This window comes from Mesoplodon bidens (assembly GCF_964165515.1).
Source record: "Mesoplodon bidens genome assembly, chromosome: 17".
NCBI lineage: Eukaryota > Metazoa > Chordata > Mammalia > Artiodactyla > Ziphiidae > Mesoplodon > Mesoplodon bidens.
The window spans coordinates 45,966,931-45,987,190 of record NC_138174.1 but is presented as its reverse complement, the minus strand read 5'-3'; the positions used below and the strand labels follow the sequence as shown (position 1 = coordinate 45,987,190).

The 20,260-nt window shown below is 40.4% G+C and overlaps 1 protein-coding gene across 3 annotated transcripts; it reads left to right on the top strand.

Annotated features, from left to right (window-relative positions):
• The first annotated feature begins 43 nt into the window (after positions 1–43).
• On the top strand, positions 44–16,813 carry MZT1 (mitotic spindle organizing protein 1). Of its 3 annotated transcripts, none has more exons than XM_081215148.1 (4): positions 44–214; positions 9,193–9,338; positions 13,939–13,980; positions 16,622–16,813. In XM_081215148.1, exons 1-3 carry the CDS (start codon positions 151–153, stop codon positions 13,960–13,962), a joined length of 234 nt encoding a protein of 77 aa, XP_081071274.1. In that variant the 5' UTR covers positions 44–150; the 3' UTR covers positions 13,963–13,980; positions 16,622–16,813. The 3 variants fall into 3 exon arrangements, with proteins under 3 accessions (XP_081071274.1, XP_081071273.1, XP_081071272.1); XM_081215147.1 differs by having other exon boundaries at positions 16,617–16,813; XM_081215146.1 differs by having other exon boundaries at positions 55–214; positions 13,939–16,813.
• Positions 16,814–20,260: the final 3,447 nt, after the last annotated feature.

Below are 20,260 nucleotides of genomic sequence, written 5' to 3'. Positions count from 1 at the left end.
CAAATCAACGCAGCCTCACGCTGGCGAGGAGCGCCAGGGGCGGAGCCTGCCCGGCGTGAGCTGGGGACGCGCAGTGTGATTGCCCAGGAGAAAGGAAGGCGCTCGACTTCCGGGTCAGGCTTTTCGCTCGCCCCGCTCTCGGCCTCCGCCATGGCGAGTAGCGGCGGCGCCGGGGCGGCGGCGAATCTGAATGCGGTGAGGGAGACCATGGACGGTGAGTGCCCGTGTCGCCCCCTTTACCTTGCCTCGGTTCCCCAGAGCCCAGGCCCTCGGGCGGGGGTGGGCCCACAAGGACTTCTGATCCACCTCTTGCCTAGATCGGCATCTTTGGTAATCCTCCCAAGGGACCCGCCAGGGTCGCAGGGCTGATGGCCCCATCTTTGAGAGTCGTCTCTTCGCTCCTGAGTAGTTTGTCGCGAGTACGGCGTTGCGTACCCGCGTCAGCCCCGCGGGCGCTCCGTCCCTCCCGCGGCAAACCCCGCGCGCCGCGCACATCCCGCGCCCTCTCCCCGCTGTACGCCCACCTCCCCGCGTCCTTCCTCCAGCGCGCTCATTCCACGCCCCCTTCCCGCGCAGGGTCCCCGCGTCCCTCCTTTGGTACCGGCCTCGCGCTCCCCGCCACCCCGCGCCGCAGCCAGTGCCCTGGGCGCCTCGAAAGCGCCCCAGACTGCAGGACCTTTGCGGACAGTGGCCTCGAGTGTTTGGTCACCGCCACGGCCTTTGTCTCTTGCACTTCAGCAGACGCGTTTTAAATACCCGGTGGAGGAGCAAGTTGTCCCTTCATCAAAATTGCCCCAGTTTCGTCTTGGAGCAGGTGATGCCGGTGTCCGGGGGGCTGTGGGCGTATTTATCCGTTTCGGAGCTTGGAGCACGCGGATAAAGCGTACCCGCAAGTAGTAGAGGAAGAAAAGCGTCTTGGAGTTATCCTCTCTCTTTCTCCTCTCTTATGCCGGCCCTGCCACTTTATACGCCTGGTGGTGGGCTTGGACAAGCTACTTAAACGCCTTTGAGCCCGCTTCTTTTTATTCTGTAAAACACGTTTACTACCTCCCAGTGTTGTAAATATTTAAATAAGATAATCAGCTAAAAACATCTCGAAGGTGACCATTAAAAGATACTTCTTGTATTATTTTTGTGTATAAGACGTCATCCCACTTGCAGACGCTTTTGTTGTCCCCATTTTATTTGCATCCACCTGTATATGAGTGTTTGATAGATGGTAAACATTGGTGTTTGCACTTTCCAGGGGATACCCACATCGGCCTCTATCTCTGTCAAAACATGGAATTCTCACTAAGCAGTGTCAGCCTTCATGTCGTGTCTTTGTCTCCACCGTAGGCTCCACTTCCTTTTAGAGCCCCTCCTTATGGATTTTAATTAATTTATTTTTGGCTGTGTTCGGTCTTTCGTTGCAGCGCCCGGGCTTCTCTAGCTGTGGTTCACGGGCTCCAGAGCGCGCAGGTTCAGTAGTTGCCCTGCAGCATGTGAGATGTTAGTTCCCCAACCAGGGATCAAACCTGCGTTCCCTGCATTGCAAGACGGATCCTTAACCACTGGACCACCAGGCAAGTCCCCTTATGGGGACTTGTGATAAAGCTTCTGGCTTTTTCTGCCCTGGAAAAAAAGCCTTTTCAAAGAATTATTTTTATTATTAGAGCCTTTGCATCTAATATTTTACTTACCAAGTATCTGCTTTGCCCTTTTTATGAAAAATAGAATTTTGTTAATACCATATTCAGCCTGTTTTCCCATCCTTCTAGATGTATCACAGCTTATTAGTTTTATTTTGTAAGTGGATATATGTACATAGAAACTATACGTGTACAACATTATTGTCTTTTATCGTGGCTTGGAAGCCAGTGTGGTTTCTGAACAGGAAGGAGCATGTATGGCCGGATTTCTAGTCAGTTTTCTTATGTTAGCTGTGCATAGGTTCCTTAATTATATGGCCACAGGATTCCATTTGAATAGAAAACTCTCATTTTCTCTCTGGTGGAACTCCTGTTACAGAAATGAGAACTGATCATTTGTATTGGTTACATCATCAAGATTTTCACTGAAAGAACTTTGTGTAAAATGAAGATTATAGAGAGTGTAAGAACGTGAAAAAGTGAAGAAAGACCAGGTTTTGTTTTTTTTTTTAAACCAACATTGACGGAGAGAATGTGAATTAAAGAACACTGCTCCTCTACATGCACTTTGCCCACAAACCAGAAGGTAAAAAAGAAAGGCCCCAGGTTGGCAGTGGCTCTCATCTGTTAAATGTGGCAGTTAGATCCTGTCGTGTCCATTGGAACTCCAGACTTACAGAAAATCACTGCTATCATGCCATAATTGGGTCCAAAACAATCATTCACATAAAAATGTGAAGTTTAATTATTGAAAAGTTAATGAAAATATTTTCCATGCTGCCTGTAACAATTGAGGCACAGTGGGAAACATAGTGCACGTGCTATCAATAATTGACCATACACTGAACTGAAAAAGTCCTAAATGCAGTCATTTCATAAACCCACCTTCCTCCACGCTCGTTCTCAGAAATAGAGCTTTAAATTGCCCAATGAACTGGGCTGACCTACTCAAAAACCATTATTATTTGAAATTCTGTTAATGTGGGGTTTCCCTGTATTCAGATCTATCTGTGAGAGCCAGTCTGAAGTGTTCAAAACTTTTTGGGTCTGACTGCCCTCCTTCAAGATCTAGTATATTTCTCCTCATCCTCTTCTACCTGCTTCCCATCAGTATTAGAGTCAGCTAAGTGATTTAATATTTTAATTGATGTCAGATGATTTGCAGTGGTTGTAGAATTCAGCTATGAATATTTGTAATTTTATTGTGAAATGAAAGGATTTTGATAAAGGTACTTTAGACAGGAAAGCGGTGGACTTTATTTATCTGCACAGATCACTCTGAAAGGAAACTGATTGATCCTGGCCCTGATTTAGTATAGGGTCTATTGCATAAGGGCCTCCACTCTCTCTTAGATCCTCAACATTCTCTTCCTGCATTTCCTTTTTAAAATATCAGCCTCTTTCAATTACTTTTCTCCCTCCTCCAATGTACTTAATTGCTCCTTTTGCTTTTCAACGTTTTGAAATTTTAGATACTCTTTGTTGATAGCTTCATACTTTAATTCTTATTTTCTTAAAGTTCTAGAGTTTTCCTTATGCCTCTAATTTTTTACTACTAGTAATTACGTTTTTTGGCAACTGTGATTCAAATGTACCTCTTCCCTGCTAGGGGCTTCGATGTAATACAATTGTTCCTCAGTATTTGCAGGGGAATTTGTTCCAGGACCCCACCCACACACCTAATACCATAATCTGTGGATGCTCAAGTCCATCATATAAAATGGCAGAATATTTGCATATAACCTCTGTACATCCTCTTGTATACTTTAAATCCTCTCTCAGTTATTTATAATTCCTAATAAATGTGAATGCTATGAAAACAGTTGCCTGCACATTCATGGCAAATTCAAGGTTTGCTTTTGGGAACTTTCTGGAATATTTTTCCCCAAATATTTTCAATCCACAGTTGCTTGAATGCAGTGTGGAACCCATGGATACGGAAGGCCATCTGTTCTACTTTATGTATCAGATAGTAAACTAGGAAAAGGAGTGAAGAGAGTCCACGGTGTACAGGGCAGTGTCAGTGAAGCAAACGTATAGCTCATGCTTCCACCATCAATCCCATTGCTCCTGTGAGACCTCCCCTTCCTCCTCCTCCTCTTCACTAATCTTTTTCAATTCTTCACTCATCTTAGATTTGACCACTTGTCTTAAACTCTCCCGTCCATGCCGCCCACCAGTCTTTTCTCCATAATTGCAATAACTTAGCTGGACTCCCTCTCCACACGTGTTCTACCCCCTTCTAGGATCCATTCTATGTTTTGTAGCCAAAATCTTTAAAAAATGAAAATCTGATCTTGTCACACTCCTGTTTTATATCTTCTAATAGCCTCCCAAAGTTCTCAAATCTTTAATAGGGCCTTAGTGGATTTTCATGTCTGCCTCATCTCATATTTTATACGTATTCAGCCCCCTTAATTACACAGCCTTCACATGAGGCTTTCAATCTGTGAATTTACCAAAGTCTCCCCAGCGTAAGACCTCGTGCACAATCTGTTTTCTTGGCTCCCAGTCTTTGCCCTTCCTCCTGCCTCTGCATTAGTCAGGTTGATTTCTAGTCACCCTCGAAGTCTAAGCTTAATTGTCACTTCTTCAGACAAGTCTCTCCTAAGTTGTGTCCTTCACAGCTAAGTAAGATGCCTTGTAATTTGTTTTGGAAGTATGCTGTCCTTTTCCGTCATTTTACTTATCATAACTGGAATCAGTGGTTGTTTTAACATATGTCTCTTTTAGACTGTACTGTCCATGAGGACTGGGACCATATCTGTCTTGTCCACAACTACATTTCCAGCAGTAGCATAGGAGGCACAAAATACATACAGGTGCCAGTTATACAGTAGACACTACAGAAATATTTATTGACTGATGGCAGACAGTATGTGAAGTCAGGACATAATGATCAAAGTGACTTTTAAAAGAAAACTTAACGGAAGAAATACTAGTACTGAGATGGCCCTGAAAGACAACGTGGAGTTGTATGCAGGGAAGAGAAAAGCATGAACAAAGGCATGAAGTCAGGAGTAATAAAAATATAAATAAAGTATAAAATATTTATAAAAACATAAATAAAACTATAGCATTTATAGATGAGGGTCTACCATGAGGAGAAAACTGGAGAGAGAGGAGAATTTGAGAGAGAACTGGAGAGATGATGACACAGTTGGAATAGGGTCAGAATGTGGGTTGTAGTTGTCTGTTGCCCTGTAACAAACCACCCCAAACTTGGGGGCCTAAAACCACAACAGTTACTTTTCTCTCACAGTCCTGGGTGTTGCCCAAACTCATCTAGATCAGGAGTCCCCAACCCCCGGGCCGTGGACCGCTACCTGTCCGCGGCCTGTTAGGAACCGGGCCGCACAGCAGCAGGGGAGCGGCAGGCAAGCAAGTGAAGCTCCACCTGCCACTCCCCATTGCTCGCTTTAACGCCTGACCATCCCGCCACCCCCCAGTGGAAAAATCGTCTTCCACAAAACCGGCCCCTGGTTCCAAAAAGGTTGGGGACCGCTGCTCTAGGTAGTTCTCCCCGAGAGTGTCTTGTACATTGCCATCAGACAGTGCTGAGTCTGGAGTCATCTCAGAGCTTACTCACATACCTGCTGGTTGATGCTCGTGTTAGCTGGGCCCTCAGCAGGGGTTGCTGCCTGGAACACGTGGGTTTCTTCACACTTGGAGGCTGGTTCCAAGGAGGAGCGTCTCAAGAGAGAGCCTGGAGAGAGCTCTGTTGCCTTTTTAACCCAGCCTCCGAAGTCGTGCAGTGTCACTCTAGGGAATGCCGTCTTCCATGAGCCCTGAGCTCTGTTTGCCGAGAATGCAAGGCCCTGACTGCTCTTTCCTCCTGCTGTTTCTCCGGTTGTGGTGACAGTGAGTAGCCATGAGGGATGAAGTAACGTCTACCTCCAGATAAGAAGCAGACTTGCTGCGGGCTGATTGTAAAAGTTGGGATTCCCCAAGCTCAGTGTTCTTCAGCTGTGAATGTGGTCTGTCAATAATAATGTATTCCCTCACAAGGTCAGAGGAGAAAAGCTGCCTGGTCATTTCAGTGTTTGATGAAAAGTTATCAATAAGACTCAAAATTTTTTTTTTTCTGATTTTAAAGTCTTAGCCAGAGAAAACTGTACATTTTTAACATGCTGAAGTATAGCTGCACGAAACCAGCACCATCCTTAACATTAATGTTACGTGCATTTTAAATAAAATTGAAAATACCTGCTTTCAGTACCTTTTTAAAATATTGATATGAAAGATTTGCAAATAGCACAGGATAGGGGAAAAAAGACTATCAAAAAGGACATGAGGGGCTTCCCTGGTGGCGCAGTGGTTGAGAGTCTGCCTGCCGATGCAGGGGACATGGGTTTGTGCCCCGGTCCGGGAGGATCCCACATGCCATGGAGCGGCTGGGCCCGTGAGCCATGGCCGCTGAGCCTGCACGTCCGGAGCCTGTGCTCCACAACGGGAGAGGCCACAACAGTGAGAGGCCCACGTACTGCAAAAAAAAAAGGACATGAAACTGTTATTTGTAGGTCAAATGATTATCTGAGTAGCAAACAAAAGAGAATCAACAGAAAAACTGTTAGAAGCTTCAGTAGATTTGTTAAGGTGGCTGGCTACAAAATAAAAATAAGTAATGTCCTAGAGTATTGGCACTAACCACTCAGAATATGCACGAGTGAGGTGGAAATCCATTTATGGAAACAATCCAAACAAAAAGTTAAAGAAATTGATCATTCACTATCAAAATCAATGATGATTGAGCACTTGCTGCAACTTCCTGTTCCAAGCATATAAAAATGACAGGAAATAACATTGAAATACAATGGTCAGCGTAACCATGTTCAAAAACTAGAAAAGGAAGTCTCCACTGATTAGAAAGAGAGAGGTTCCCCCCAAAGAACGGCGCAGATGGGAACCATAGCAGGGGGTTGGAAATGAAACCTGGGGAAGGATGCCGCCCTGCCTGAGTGAAGCCGGGGGCCCAAATTGTGCCATCTGCCAGGCCAGGGATTGAGAAGCATCATCCATGTATCTTATGGGTCTGGAGTCAGGATGCTTCCAGAGGGCTGAAGCCAGTGTGAGACCACCCATCCAAGAACATCCAAGGATGTCCAAGAAAAAAACCTCCTGTGGAAGATGAGCTTTCCGCCAAAAGTCACAGAGCACCTAAGGTAGATGAAAAACATAAATAAACAACTAACATGAAAATGAAAAAAAAGGGAGAGAGAAAGTAACAGCTGACCCTTTTATTGAGCACTGTCATATGCCAAACACCATTCTAAGTGCGTCCTTCAATCCTCACCACCATCCTATGAGTAAGTACTATTGTTATCCCCATTTTGTAGAATAATGAAAGAAAGGCACAGAGCAGTTACCTTGCCTAGTAAGTAATGAAAGTGGAAAATGAACCCAGGTCATCTGCCTCTGGAGAGCACACTCTTAACCACTCTCTTTTGCTGCTTGTTTATATGTGAAGCAGAAAACAGAAATCTTAAAAATGGCTAAAGATAAGAACATATAGCCTCCAGTAGGTAAAGGCAGAAACAACAGCCACAAAATAAGGAGTGGTTATAAATAAGCGTTTAGCTGTGAAACCAGAACGTGATTATGGGGGGGAAATTAGAAATCTTAAAATAGATTTATTGAAATAAATTCAGCAGATAACATGAATACAACTGAAAAGCAAAGTATGTTGGAATATCAAAACTGAAGAAATGGGCTTCCCTGGTGGCGCAGTGGTTGAGAGTCCGCCTGCTGATGCAGGGGACACGGGTTCGTGCCCTGGTCCGGGCGGATCCCACATGCCGTGGAGCCCTGGGCCCGTGAGCCATGGCCGCTGAGTCTGTGCGTCCAGAGCCTGTGCTCCGCAACGGGGGAGGTCACAGCGGTGAGAGGCCCGCGTACCGCAAAAAAAAAAAAATAAAATCTGAAGAAATGAAAACAGCACTGTCAGCTTCCAGCCAAGATAGAGTAACAGGGACTGGATTTACATTCCTACCTGAAACAACCAACAGAATCCAGGCAAAACATGCAGAACAATGGTTTTCAAGACATTGGACATCAGGCAAGGAAGGTCCATGATTCCTGAGAGGCAGAAAACAAACGAAGTGAGCCAGATAGCTGCCCCAGCTTCCTACCTTCAGAGTTTCCAGGCCACACTGCAGTGGGGGGGAGGGGAGTAACTCAGGCAGAACCCAGGGGGCACCCTGAGTTGAGCAGCAGCTTAGGGTTCAGGGAGACCAAGGCAGGTAGAGTTTTCAGGACAGAGTACCTGAGAGGAAAGAGCCTGCGCCCAGAGAGAATTCTGGAGATCCGCAGAGGGGTCTCCCTCAAGTGTTCAGCATAGCATTGATCGCATGTGCAAGGAAAGTACCCAGAAAGCTGGGGAAAGAGCCATTTGAAAGGATTAAAGGGAACAGTACATTATGCTCACACAGAACTGGCAATAGAGCCTGTGTCTGCCAGCCAGAGTGGAAAACTTCATAATTCACAAGACATTGTGTGGTATTAATTAGCCCTATGCTAAATGGGACTCTGGTCCTAACTAATGAATCTTAGAAGATCCCAAAGGATCAAACTGTTTATAACCGTATCTCATTACAAAGCTTGAGAATATGTATAGAAATACAGAAGTATCCAGCACCCAACAAGGTAAAATTCACAATGTCCGGCATCCAATCAAAAATTATTAGGTGTGCAAAACAGAAGAATATGACCCATGATGAGGAGGAAATTTTAATCTGTTGAAACAGACCCACAGTTGACACTGATGTTAGGATGAGCAGATGAAGACATTAGAACGGTACTCCATGTGTTCAAAAAGTTAAGTAGAGGAATGGAAGATAAAGGCTTTTTAAAAGACTCAAATTGAACTAGAGATGAAAATGAATGTAAGGTATGAAAAAGTGGGAAATGGCCCGTATCATGAACATCATGAATATTGTAAAAGTTTTCAGAAGGACTTAGACTTAAGTTAATGGATGACTTAATATTGTTAACTTGTTCATTCATCCCAAAATAATGTGGTGTTTTCATACAATTCAAATCAGAATCCAAATGGTATGTTACTGACTGAGCAGTTCCACTTCTAGGAATTTATTCTGATAAAATTAAGTTACTATGTGCAGATACTTATTACAATATTATTTTATGGGGGAAACATGAGACCCATCTAACAAAACAGCAGAGTGGTTAAGTAATGTATAATGTTTCCATAAAGTGGAATGTAACATGACTAATTAAATTACATTGTAAAAGAATACTAAAAAGTGAACAAATGTTCAAAATAGTCTTGACTATGATATATGAATTTTAGATAGATATTAAATGAGTGGTAGAATGTAAACCAAGATGTAGAAAGCAGTTTTGTGGAGGGAGGATGTCAATTTATTTTTAAGTTTCTAGAGCTATAGGTAAGGGGAAGACAGTATTACATGCCAGTTTCCAAATCTAGGGATGCATGCTAGTTCTCTTGTATTATGCAGTATTACATGAATTAAAAACAAGTATTAATGTGCATGTTTTAAAATGTTATAAGATTCTGTTTTTAAAAGTTTCTGTCTTTTTACAGTTCTGCTTGAGATTTCAAGAATTTTGAATACTGGATTAGATATGGAAACTCTGTCTATATGTGTACGGCTCTGTGAACAAGGAATTAACCCAGAAGCTTTATCATCGGTTATTAAGGAACTTCGCAAGGCCGCTGAAGCATTAAAGGTAGAAATTTGTATATTAACTCTCTAAGTAAAGATGCTGTTGTTTAGAAAATGATTAATGATGAAGTTATGTGAAAGATTCTAAACATGATTCAGCGAGCATCTATCATCATCAGGAGAAATTCTGACGGCCAGGGGCTTTGTAGCATATGTTCAGATCACAAAATTTGCTGCTATCTGGACCATGTTGCATTTTCTTAGAAGTTTCCAGTTGTGTTGAGAATTCTCCTTGTATTGTGGGTAATAGTGTGTCTGCCCCCAAAAAGATATGCTTAAGTCCACCACCTGTGACTATGACCTTATTTGGAAACAGTGTATCTGTAGCTATAATCAGATTGAGATGAGATCGTAATGGATTAAAGACCAGTGTTCTTATAAAGACAAGGGAAATTTGGACACATATATACAAAGTGCACACCATGTGAAGACACAGACGCAGGGGAGAATGCCAGGTGATAACAGAGGCAGAGATTGGAGTGATGGCGTCTACAAGCCAAAGGAGGCCAAGGATTGTTGGCAGCCACCTGAAGCTTAGAGGCAAGGAAGGGTGCTCTGCTAGAGCCTTCAGAGAGAGAATGGCCGTGCTGACACCTTGATTTTGGACTTCTGCCTCCAGAACTATGAGAGAATACTTTTCTGTTGTTTTAAGCCACCCAGTTGGTGGTACTTTGTTACGGCAGCCCAAAAAATCTAATACAGATTCACTACTGGGGAGTGGGGTGCTGCTGTAAGAAATAGCTAAAAATGTGGAAGTGGCTTTGGAATTGGGTAATGGATAGAGATTGGCAAGTTTTAAGATGCATGATAGAAAAAGCCTAGATTGCCTTGAAGACCCTGTTGTAGGTGACTGTAGGTGTTATAGGTGGTTCTGGTGAGAGCTCAGAAAGCAGAGAGAAGAACTTCAGTCATTCAGAGAATACATACATCACTATGAACAGAATCTTGCTAGAATATGAGCATGAAAGGTGCTTCTGGTGAGGTCTCAGATGGAAATGAGGAACATTAGTTATTGGACACTGGAGGGGAAGGCCATCCTCGGTATAAAGAGCACTTGGCTGAATTATATTCTGCTGTTGAAAGGAAAACAAAACTTGTAAGCAATGACTTGGATGTTTGCTGAGGAAATTTCCAAAGTGTGCAAAGTGCAGCCTTATTTCTCCTTGCTGCTTACAGTAAAATGTAGGATAAATGAGAAATTGAGGAAGGAACTGATAAGCAAAAAGGAACCGGCACTTGCTTTGGGAAGTTCTCAGCTTACCCAGGTAGCATGCTCTAGACAGAAGGCCGAGAGTATGGCTGGACAACCTTTTGGTGAAGAGATTAGGCTGTGTGACTCAGATGTCCACCATCCACCATCTCAGCACGAGATGTCCATTCAGTCCACCATCTCAGCACAAAACCATGCCAGCTTGGACTGAAAGGAGCCAGTACAGGATGAAATGAAGGAAAGCTGCCAGACTTCTGGGATTGCACAGGCAGGAAACTGGCTTCTGGAGCTACCTGGCTGTGAATGTATGCTCATCCTTCAAGAAGAGGGGAGAGTGGCTCAGAGGCCAGGAACTGCTGAGGCCTGTGGGCTGGACTGCCAACATGGACCCAGAGGACCACTGTTTTTCAAATTCACATTCACCACCTTTTTTTACTTTTTTTTTTTTTGCAGTACGCGGGCCTCTCACTGTTGTGGCCTCTCCCATTGCGGAGAACAGGCTCCGGACACGCAGGCTCAGCGGCCATGGCTCACGGGCCCAGCCGCTCTGCAGCATGTGGGCTCTTCCCAGACCGGGGCACGAACCCATGTCCCCTGCATCGGCAGGCAGATTCTCAACCACTGCGCCACCAGGAAAGCCCCACATTCCCCACCTTTTAATTGCTGAGACTGGAAACAGGAAAAGCATTGTGTTCCCTCTCTTGCTTGCACACACTCTGATTTTAATATCTCACGATTTTTATTTCCGTGTTTATGTAGCACTCACTAACCATGAATACTGAAACTTCAAGTCAGTCCCTCTTAAACCTTGTCCAAGGACAAAATGGCTTCTCTCTACCCTTCCTTCTTTCCTTTGAGGATGTAGGCGCGTATAAAACCTGTAGCTTACCCATCTTAGATTAAGTTACTCTCCAATAAGTTCCAATAATTTGGGTCATTGGTTTTGTGCTTTTAAAAACTTTTTCAGTATTAAATCTGGCACAAAAAGGTAAACAAGACACATTTACAGAGCAAAAATTTATCATAAAGAGAATACTTATGCAATTCTCATTGCCAGCACCCTAGAAGTTCCCTTATGCTCCCCCATCACTAACCTCTCTTTCCCACTACCCACTCCAGTAACTACTGTCCTGATTTTTATGGCAGATACTTTCTTTTAACAATTTTACTGACTAAGCATGGATCTCTAAACACCAGTTTCATTTTGTAAAATTTTTGAACTTGATATAAATGGAATCTTGCAGCACAGTTTTTTTTTAAGTGTAAAATTTATATAGATTTTAGTGTATTCACAAAGTTGTACAGCCATCACAATTAACTGTAGAACATTTTAATCACCCCCAAAAGAAACCTTACACCCATTAGCAGTCATCTCCATTCTCCCTTTCTCTCAGCCCCTAGGAAGCATTAATCCACTTTGTCTCTATGGTTTTGTTCCACACATTTCATATAACTTGTGACCTTTTGTCTCTGGCTTCTCTCACTTAGCATAATGTTTTCAAGATCCCTCCATGTCATAGCATGTATCAGTACTTTATTTCTTTTTATTGTCAAATAATATTCCATTGTATGGATATACCACATTTTATGCATTCATCAGTTGATTGGCATTTGGGTTGTTCCCACTTTTTGGCTATTATAAACAACGCCAGCACAGTTTTTTTACTGGGCTATTTCATTTGACATTATGTTTATGAGGTTCATTTCTGTTGAGTATAGCTGGAGTGCATTCCTTTTCACTGTAAGAACCATGTTTCATTGTACAAATATACTATAACTTATTTATCCTTCCTACTATGAATGGATATTAGGTTGCTTCCAGTCAGGAACCATTACAAATGTGCTGCTGTTAGCTTAGTTCTCCATGTCTCCTAATGCATGTATGTGAGCATTTCTGTTGGGTGAGTATCTAGAAGTAAAATTGCTGGATCATAGCTTATGTGTATCTTCCACTTGAAGAGGTAATGTCAGACTTTACTAAAGTAGTTGTATGAATTTATATCCCCACCAGCAGCATATGAATTTCCCTTGCTTCACTTTGCCAACACTTATTATTGTGAGTCTTTTTAATTTTAGTTGTTCTGGTAGGTGTTTATGAATTTGTCATTTTATTGGCATTTCTCTGAGTACCAGTGAGATTGAATGCGTTTTCACATGTTTTTTGGCCATTTTCTTTTGTGAGATATCTTTTTGTGTAGCTTGCCCATTTTTCTGGGTTGTCTGTCCTTTTCTTTGTGGGTAGTCTTTCTTTAAATATTTTGGAAATATACCTTTTGTCAGATATACATGTCAGGTTTCTGGTTTTTTAATCGAAAATTTTAAATAATTATAAAAGCTATTCAGATTTTCTGTTTTTTAATTCACAACTGTTGCTTTCATATGACAAAAGAATAACTGAATAATACAATAAGAATAGCTAATATTTATGAGTACTTTTTCTTTTGCCAAACTCAGTGCACTAAAGGCTTTCCTTGCATTGTTTCCTCTATAATGACAACAGGGATGTGTATTACAGCTAGTAGTAGTTTACTGCTAAGGAACCTGAAGCTATGGTGACTAACTTACTTCTCTCAGGACTTACAAGTGGTTGAGTTGGGAGTTGAACTCAGACACTCTGACATGAGAGTTGTTACCTGTTAAGTTTCTCCCTACAGTAAGTTCTAAAAAATATCTGAGCCTGCTATTTAAGAAAGGATGAAAATGGTGATTAGAACTGGGTCAGTGGACTATAGCCTGGGAACATTCCCTGGCTTAGTGTTGTCTCATAAGCCAGTTGATAAAAATAAAAGGTATCATACCCTTTCATCAGTACATTTCTGAAATTCCAGTGGAAGAGGATTTATTTAATATACATCTTCCACAACTATAAGAATTTTTGTTCACCTATGCTGGAGTTTGAAAGAGAATAAGGAGGCAGCATAGGAAGAGTTGTTTTTTTTTGTTTTTTGTTTTTTTTTTTTGCGGTATGCGGGCCTCTCACTGTTGTAGCCTCTCCTGTTGCGGAGTACAGGCTCTGGACATGCAGGCCCAGCGGCCATGGCTCACGGGCCCAGCCGCTCCGCGGCATGTGGGATCCTCCCGGGCCAGGGCACGAACCCGCGTCCCCTGCATAGGCAGGTGGACTCTCAACCACTGTGCCACCAGGGAAGCCCAGGAAGAGATTTTTGTATGTAATGCAATTTGAATGCTACTGTTAGCCTAGCAATCAGTTCAAAAGGTAGTTCTAAGAATGTACTGCAAAAAGTGAAAACCAATGCATTATCCTGATAAAAGTTCTTTGGTATATGTGGGGGAGGAGTTGTTTGTTAATAACAGTGCAGTATTGACAGATTTATTTCCATGGTGTCTCTTTTTCCATGGTTTTATTATAATGAATCATACTTTGTTGTTCTAGGCTGCTGAAAATATGACAAGCTGACTTTCTGAAGAAATCCTAGTGAGATATGTCAAGCTCTGCAAGAGGATTGAAGATTGCATTGTAGTTAAGAATGCAGAATGAAATCACTGCATGTAGCAATGTGGAAACATTGTCCTTTTTAAAAGAATTATAAAACCATAGCTTTATAAATCAGTGGAAAGTGGCTTACGGAGAAAACTATCAGTTGTGTTTACACCACATCTTTTTTTTTTTTTTTAACAGTTCTAATGCTTTGGCACCACTGTGTTCATATTTATGTATTCCTTATTTATAGCTCTGATAGCTTTAATTTTCTAAGCAGTCTGTCTATCAGATGTGCACATCTGCTGTGCCTGGTTGAAGTATAGTGGAACCCTTCAGTAGTAATGTTGTAGTTACGACTTGTTGACATTTCCATTATAAACTTTAATTTTGAATTGTTTATGCAAAATAACTGGATTTATGTTGTATTAGGCTGGAAGTTGACAATTTCGGCTACCAGTTGTGGATTTTGACTTAGATTCATTATGCATATCAGAATCTTGTTTTTTATAAGAGCGTGGAAAAACATTTGTTGTAAACTGCTCTTTAACAAAGAATATTTAGTTTTTTAAAACATAAAGTTTGACTGGCAGTTAATATTGTGAAGCAGATCATATTTGTATTGATTCAAAAATGAAACTTAGAAACTTAGATTTTAAAAGTACTGACAGTGCTTAGCTTACTATTATCATTTGAATCAATTAAATTTAGTGAGAATATTAATAGAGAATGTTTTTCTTTCTAATTTTTATACTCTGTAAATCACAGCCTTAAAAATAATAATGCATAATGAAACAATTCCGACATGAAAAGTCTTTTTTACTTTGGTTACATAAAAATAATTTGAGTGCTTACTTAATATACCTTGAGTGGTTATCTAGTTAATCACTAAATAGATGGTGTCACTCAACAAATAGTGTTAATTATTTTCTGAAGGAATAAAGGTTTCTAGTCATTAAACAAAAACTAAATAATCAAGTGTTCTGTATCAGGAATTCTAAATATGCCTTTCTAAGATCATTTTTATGTGTCATTATTTTTACCCTGAAAGTTTTAACTAATTGAAGTGATGGTTCAAAATAAATTTTAGAAAACTTAGGATAGCATGGATTCTGTTCCTATAACAGAATCTCAGTGGAATGTTTTTCCCAAGACTAATACAGATTTAATCTGATTTTTTAAGACTTTGTTAGCTTCCATTTAAATGATAGTATAGGGTCTTCCCTGGAAATCCGGTCCAGTGGTTAAGACTCCACCTTCCAATGTAGGGGGTGCGAGTTTGATCCCTGGTCAGGGAACTAAGATCCCGATACATGCTACGGGGTGCAGCCAAAATTTTTTTTTTAAAAATGATAGTACAAGCATATACTCTTTGGTAGCATTTTTTGTTCTTCAGGCAAACCAAAGTGATTTTAATAAGGCTTAATAATATTTAATGGCAACCTTCTGTTCTATTTTAAAAATCTAGTCTTTTGACCACTTTGACTTTTTAAATACATGACATCTTTACCAAGTGCACTGAAGGTCTATTATAGGGAGAACTGGTTGGGAGACAATAAAAGTTTTGATTGTAAGTCATTCATTTAATTAAAAAGCATTGCCAATACTGCATGTTGTTATTTATATGCAATCAGGAAAGGGACATTCTTGTCAAGTTCCAAAATTTGTATATACTTTTAGGTCATAAGAGTTAATAGTTTTATTTATGACTTTGTAGATTATGTTATTTATGTGTGAAACAAAGCAGGAAAATATATTGAGAAGGAGTTATGTTTCTAGAGGACTTTCTTAATGTGTTACATTTCTTAAATGTAAACATATATTTCTAATGCGTACTTAAGTAATGTTTAAGGAAACCAAAGTAATGCATTGTTGTCCATGTTGGCAGTGTCAGAAATAAAACCATTTTGGTGGTATCGGCATGTACTTCTGATTTAAAATACGCTTCTATGAATTCAACTTGTGTTTCTATAGGTATTTGGTAAATATTTAGATGCTTATTTGTTATGTGTGATTGAAGACTGTTTAAAGGTAGGCTTTATAATTTATAATTTAAAATTAGACTTGAGGTGGTAAAATGGAGTACTTTTCCCCTGGTAATGAAAGCATATAGCTATAACATTTCCCCAGACTTGAAAACAAAGTTGGCATTTCAAATATGTGAGATTATATTTTTCTATATTTCAAATAAGAACTTTACATAGTGGACATTATGAAATTTACATACATGTTTCAAACATGCTATATATTTTTAAACTTCTATTTAAATTAATTAAAATTAAAAGTTTAGTTTCTCACACTAACCACTTTTTTATTGTAGTACAATATACACAACATAAATTTTTCCATTTTGACCATTTTAAATTGTACAGTTCAGTGACATTAAGAACATTCACTTTAACACCTTCCTCAACAATAGAGCCAAAATCTTTTTAGACATGGTTTAAGTGACAGTTGGGATCTCTGTTAGGAAACTTTGGGCTGAATTGTTTCCCCAAATCTGTACGTTGAAACCCTAACCTCCATACTTCAGAGTGTGACGTATTTGGAGGTAGGGCCTTTAAAGAGGTGATTAGGTTAAAAATAGGTTTTTAGGGTGAGAACTAATCCAAGCTGACTACAACCCTTACAAGAACAGGAAATTGGACACACAGAGAGACACAAGGGGGGAGTGCATGCACCCAGAAGAAACCATGTGAGGACACATCAAGAAGACGGCCATCTACAACCCGAGGAGAGGGGCTTCAGAAGAAAACAAGCTGCCCAGGAACCTGATCTGGGACTTCAGCCTCCAGAACTGTGAGAAAATAAATGTCTGTTGTTTAAGCCACCCAGTCTGTAGTTTGTGATGGCAACTGTAACAAACTAATAAAGGAACAAATATTTATAAAGTGCCTATTATCAGCAAACCATTGTAGTCGGTCTACTCTGGATAGTAAGCAAAAGCTAATAAACAAATTGGGAAGATGAAATAGGCTTTTTTTGTAACACAGCCTTGATGGCTGCCTTACCCCATGTTGGTGAAGAGGCACCCTGTGTTTAGTCCTACTTAAGAACTCAGCTGAAAATAGCCCAGAGACCAGCCAGCCACTTGGGAAACCTGAATCTGAAATAAGAATAATTTTGGCTGGTGATAGTTCTGAAATAATAGATTTCTTATTTTCGAGGTACAAGATCCCTGTAGTTTTGAAGACTGGCACAATTGAAGGTTACCATTTAAATTAAAAAGAATCTTTGGGAAAGTCTGCATTTTATGTGGCAGAAATGTGTATTTCACTAGTATTGAAACCTATATAAAGTAATAGAAATCGGTTGAATCACTTACATTCAAGCAGCCTGAAGAGTCTCAAGTGGATGGTATTGCTGAGAAATCAAGATGGTAGCCCACTGTGGATTAGGATGTCACAGAAGAAAGCAGATTAATATAAAAGTGCTTTGATATTCACCAGTGGCAAGGGTGTTTTTACACAAACTACATTAAATGAACGGTTGGAGTTTTTTACATAACAAAAATAGAAGATGGGTTTGCTTTTCTGAAGACTTAATCACTTGAATCATTGAAACATTTTTCAGTGTAAACAACAAATGTTTCTATGTCTATTTCTAAAGCAGATATTAAGTTATTTTTACAGAAATTGCTCTCAGAGGGAAATCATTGAGGTAACAGGAGAGAACAGGATTTATATGTTAGGGGAGAAGGCAAACAGTCTAGAAAAAGTAGATCTTGTTTGCACAGTTTTGGCGGTAAACTAGTTAGCTGGTAATCTGTCCTTGAGTAAACTGAGTAAAGGCATCAAAACAGTTTTAGATGTTTGCGAATTCTCCAGAAAACAGTGGGCCCTTCCATCAGCATGTCCACCTTGCTGAGATCAGGTCCACACCACTTCCCTCATGAGGATGTGTTACCTGGGATACTTTAATAAGTCAAATTATACAAAATTCCATATGGAATATTAAATTTAATGAAATTTCTAACACTTGTGCAAAGAAAGCAAACACTAAGCAATAGAGTGTTAGAAAAGAACCTAGTGTGTTGTGTAGGTACAGAGGGGGAATCCATAGAAGTAGATTATTCTGGCTGAAATGTGAAGTTATATTTAGGGGGAGGTAGGAGAGGGCTGAAAAGACAGGATGAAGCCAGATTATCAACATCCCTGAATGAGTTCAACTTTAATTTCACAGGCATCAGAGAAAGGAAGAGATGGGGTAAACCCTGTTATGGAATTTGCTTTGCAAGTGAAGTGCAGGATGAGACCAGAAGCAGGGACTGGTTAGGAGGCTGTGACAGGAGACGGTAACACAGGCCTAAGGTTCAAATCGGTAGATTCAAGGAGCAGTAAAGAAAAACGCATGAGATTTAATGGCACGTTAGGGGGAAAATAGAAAAACTAAAGTGACTTGAGTTTTTAACCTGGGTAGCAAAGAGAATGATTTATCAGTAAATGGAAATCAAGGGAATCTAATTTTTCTGGAAAAATGCATCTTAGGAATATCATATTGAACATATATATGAAATCTCACCCTTGCCTACCTCCCGGTCCCCTTACCCAAATCTATTCTTTTTTCCTGTAGGATTTATCACTCTCTAATACAGTTTACTTAGTTGTGATATTTGCTGACTATTGTCTGTCTCCTTCTACCTGAAGAAGCTCCACAAGGGCAGGGATTTTGGGGGGTTTTGTTCATTGGTGTGTCTCAAGCATGTTGAACTGGCATGTAATAAGTGCTCAATAGATATGTTAGCTGAAAGCATGGGTAAACTCAGCACCCAAGAAACAATATCCACCATGCAGTTGAAAAATAATAACTAACACATATTGAGAACTTGTTCCATGCAAGGCATTGTTTGGTGCTTTAAACTGAGGCACAGAGTGGTAAAGAAATGGCTTAATCACGAAAGTGGCAGAGGCAGGATTCCAACCCAGGTGAACTGACTCTAGAGCCCACACACATCATGTGCCTCTCACTTTATGTCACAATCTCATGGGGTGAAGAGGCAAGATGGGAGGGGCTGAAAGAGACTGGGAATCAGATTCCCAACCGTAGTAGCTGAAACTGGAAGCAGAAGCTGAGAATATAACAAAAGACTAATGATAGATGCTTGGCTTCTCCAGGGTGCTTTTCCTAACCAGAATGCTATTGCTGATGTTGGTGGGCTTGTGAATTTTTGTGACGTCTCTGTGGATCTATATTATCGCATTTTAATAACAGGTTAAAACCATTCATTCTCCAGAAGTACTGTACTTGGTGAGCCCAGTTTTAACAACAACAACAAAAATCTCTTGTTTTATGAAATTCACTATTGAACTCATATACACCAGGTATTTTAAGTGTTGTAAAAAAAAAAACGGTGGTACATCTGACAGCCCTAAATAGCCTCAGGAATTCTACCTCTTAAGTGATAATGCTTCTTTGCCCATTAGAATAGAGCAGAATACTGGGGTATCTTGTGGGTCCCCAGGAGCTGAATGGAAATGCAGGCATGTTATATCAGAAGCAGTCCACATTTTCACCTCTAGCTACGGAAAGCAGTAGATTGCCAGATGCACACTTGAAAAGTTACATCAAAAGCCTTTGAAGAGGTGGTTCTGATAATTTTACTTTCAAGAGGTAATTTTGGAAAATTATGTCACATGTTGAATTTTTTAGACAGTCTACCTGCTCTCCTACAAGTAAAGGGTCTTTTTACTGTAACAGCTACAGCTTATACTTGAATGTGCTTATTGCTATATGTTGAGGTATCTAAATAATGTAAATTTTATAAAAACAAATATAAAATATCTACTTCTGACTTAAGCTGAAAGTCCCAGTCTGTCAAACTAATCTAACATACCACCCACTTCAATTTCACGCCTTTTAGCACTGGAGAAAACTGAAACTATGTGACTGCTCCAGAAGGAGACAGAATTTTTGTTTTCTCTCATTCTAGTTTGTATGTGTAGTCAAAAGATGTCTGAAGCCCCACCAGGAAAACAGCAGTGGAAACTGACCTGCTTGTGGGGCGATCACTGTATGTTTTAAAAGGTAAATGATCCAACAAGGACCAACTGTATAGCACAGGGAACTATATTCAATATCTTGTAATAACCTATAATGGAAACGAATGTGAAAAAATATATATATGTAACTGAACCACTTTGCTGTTCCTGAAATATTGTAAATTAACTATACTTCAATTTAAAAAAAAAGGTAAATCATGTTTCAGCAATTCAGTAAAATATATGTCATGGACATTTAATTACATCTCTCTAGGCCTCCTGAATTTCTTCAGTTGTAT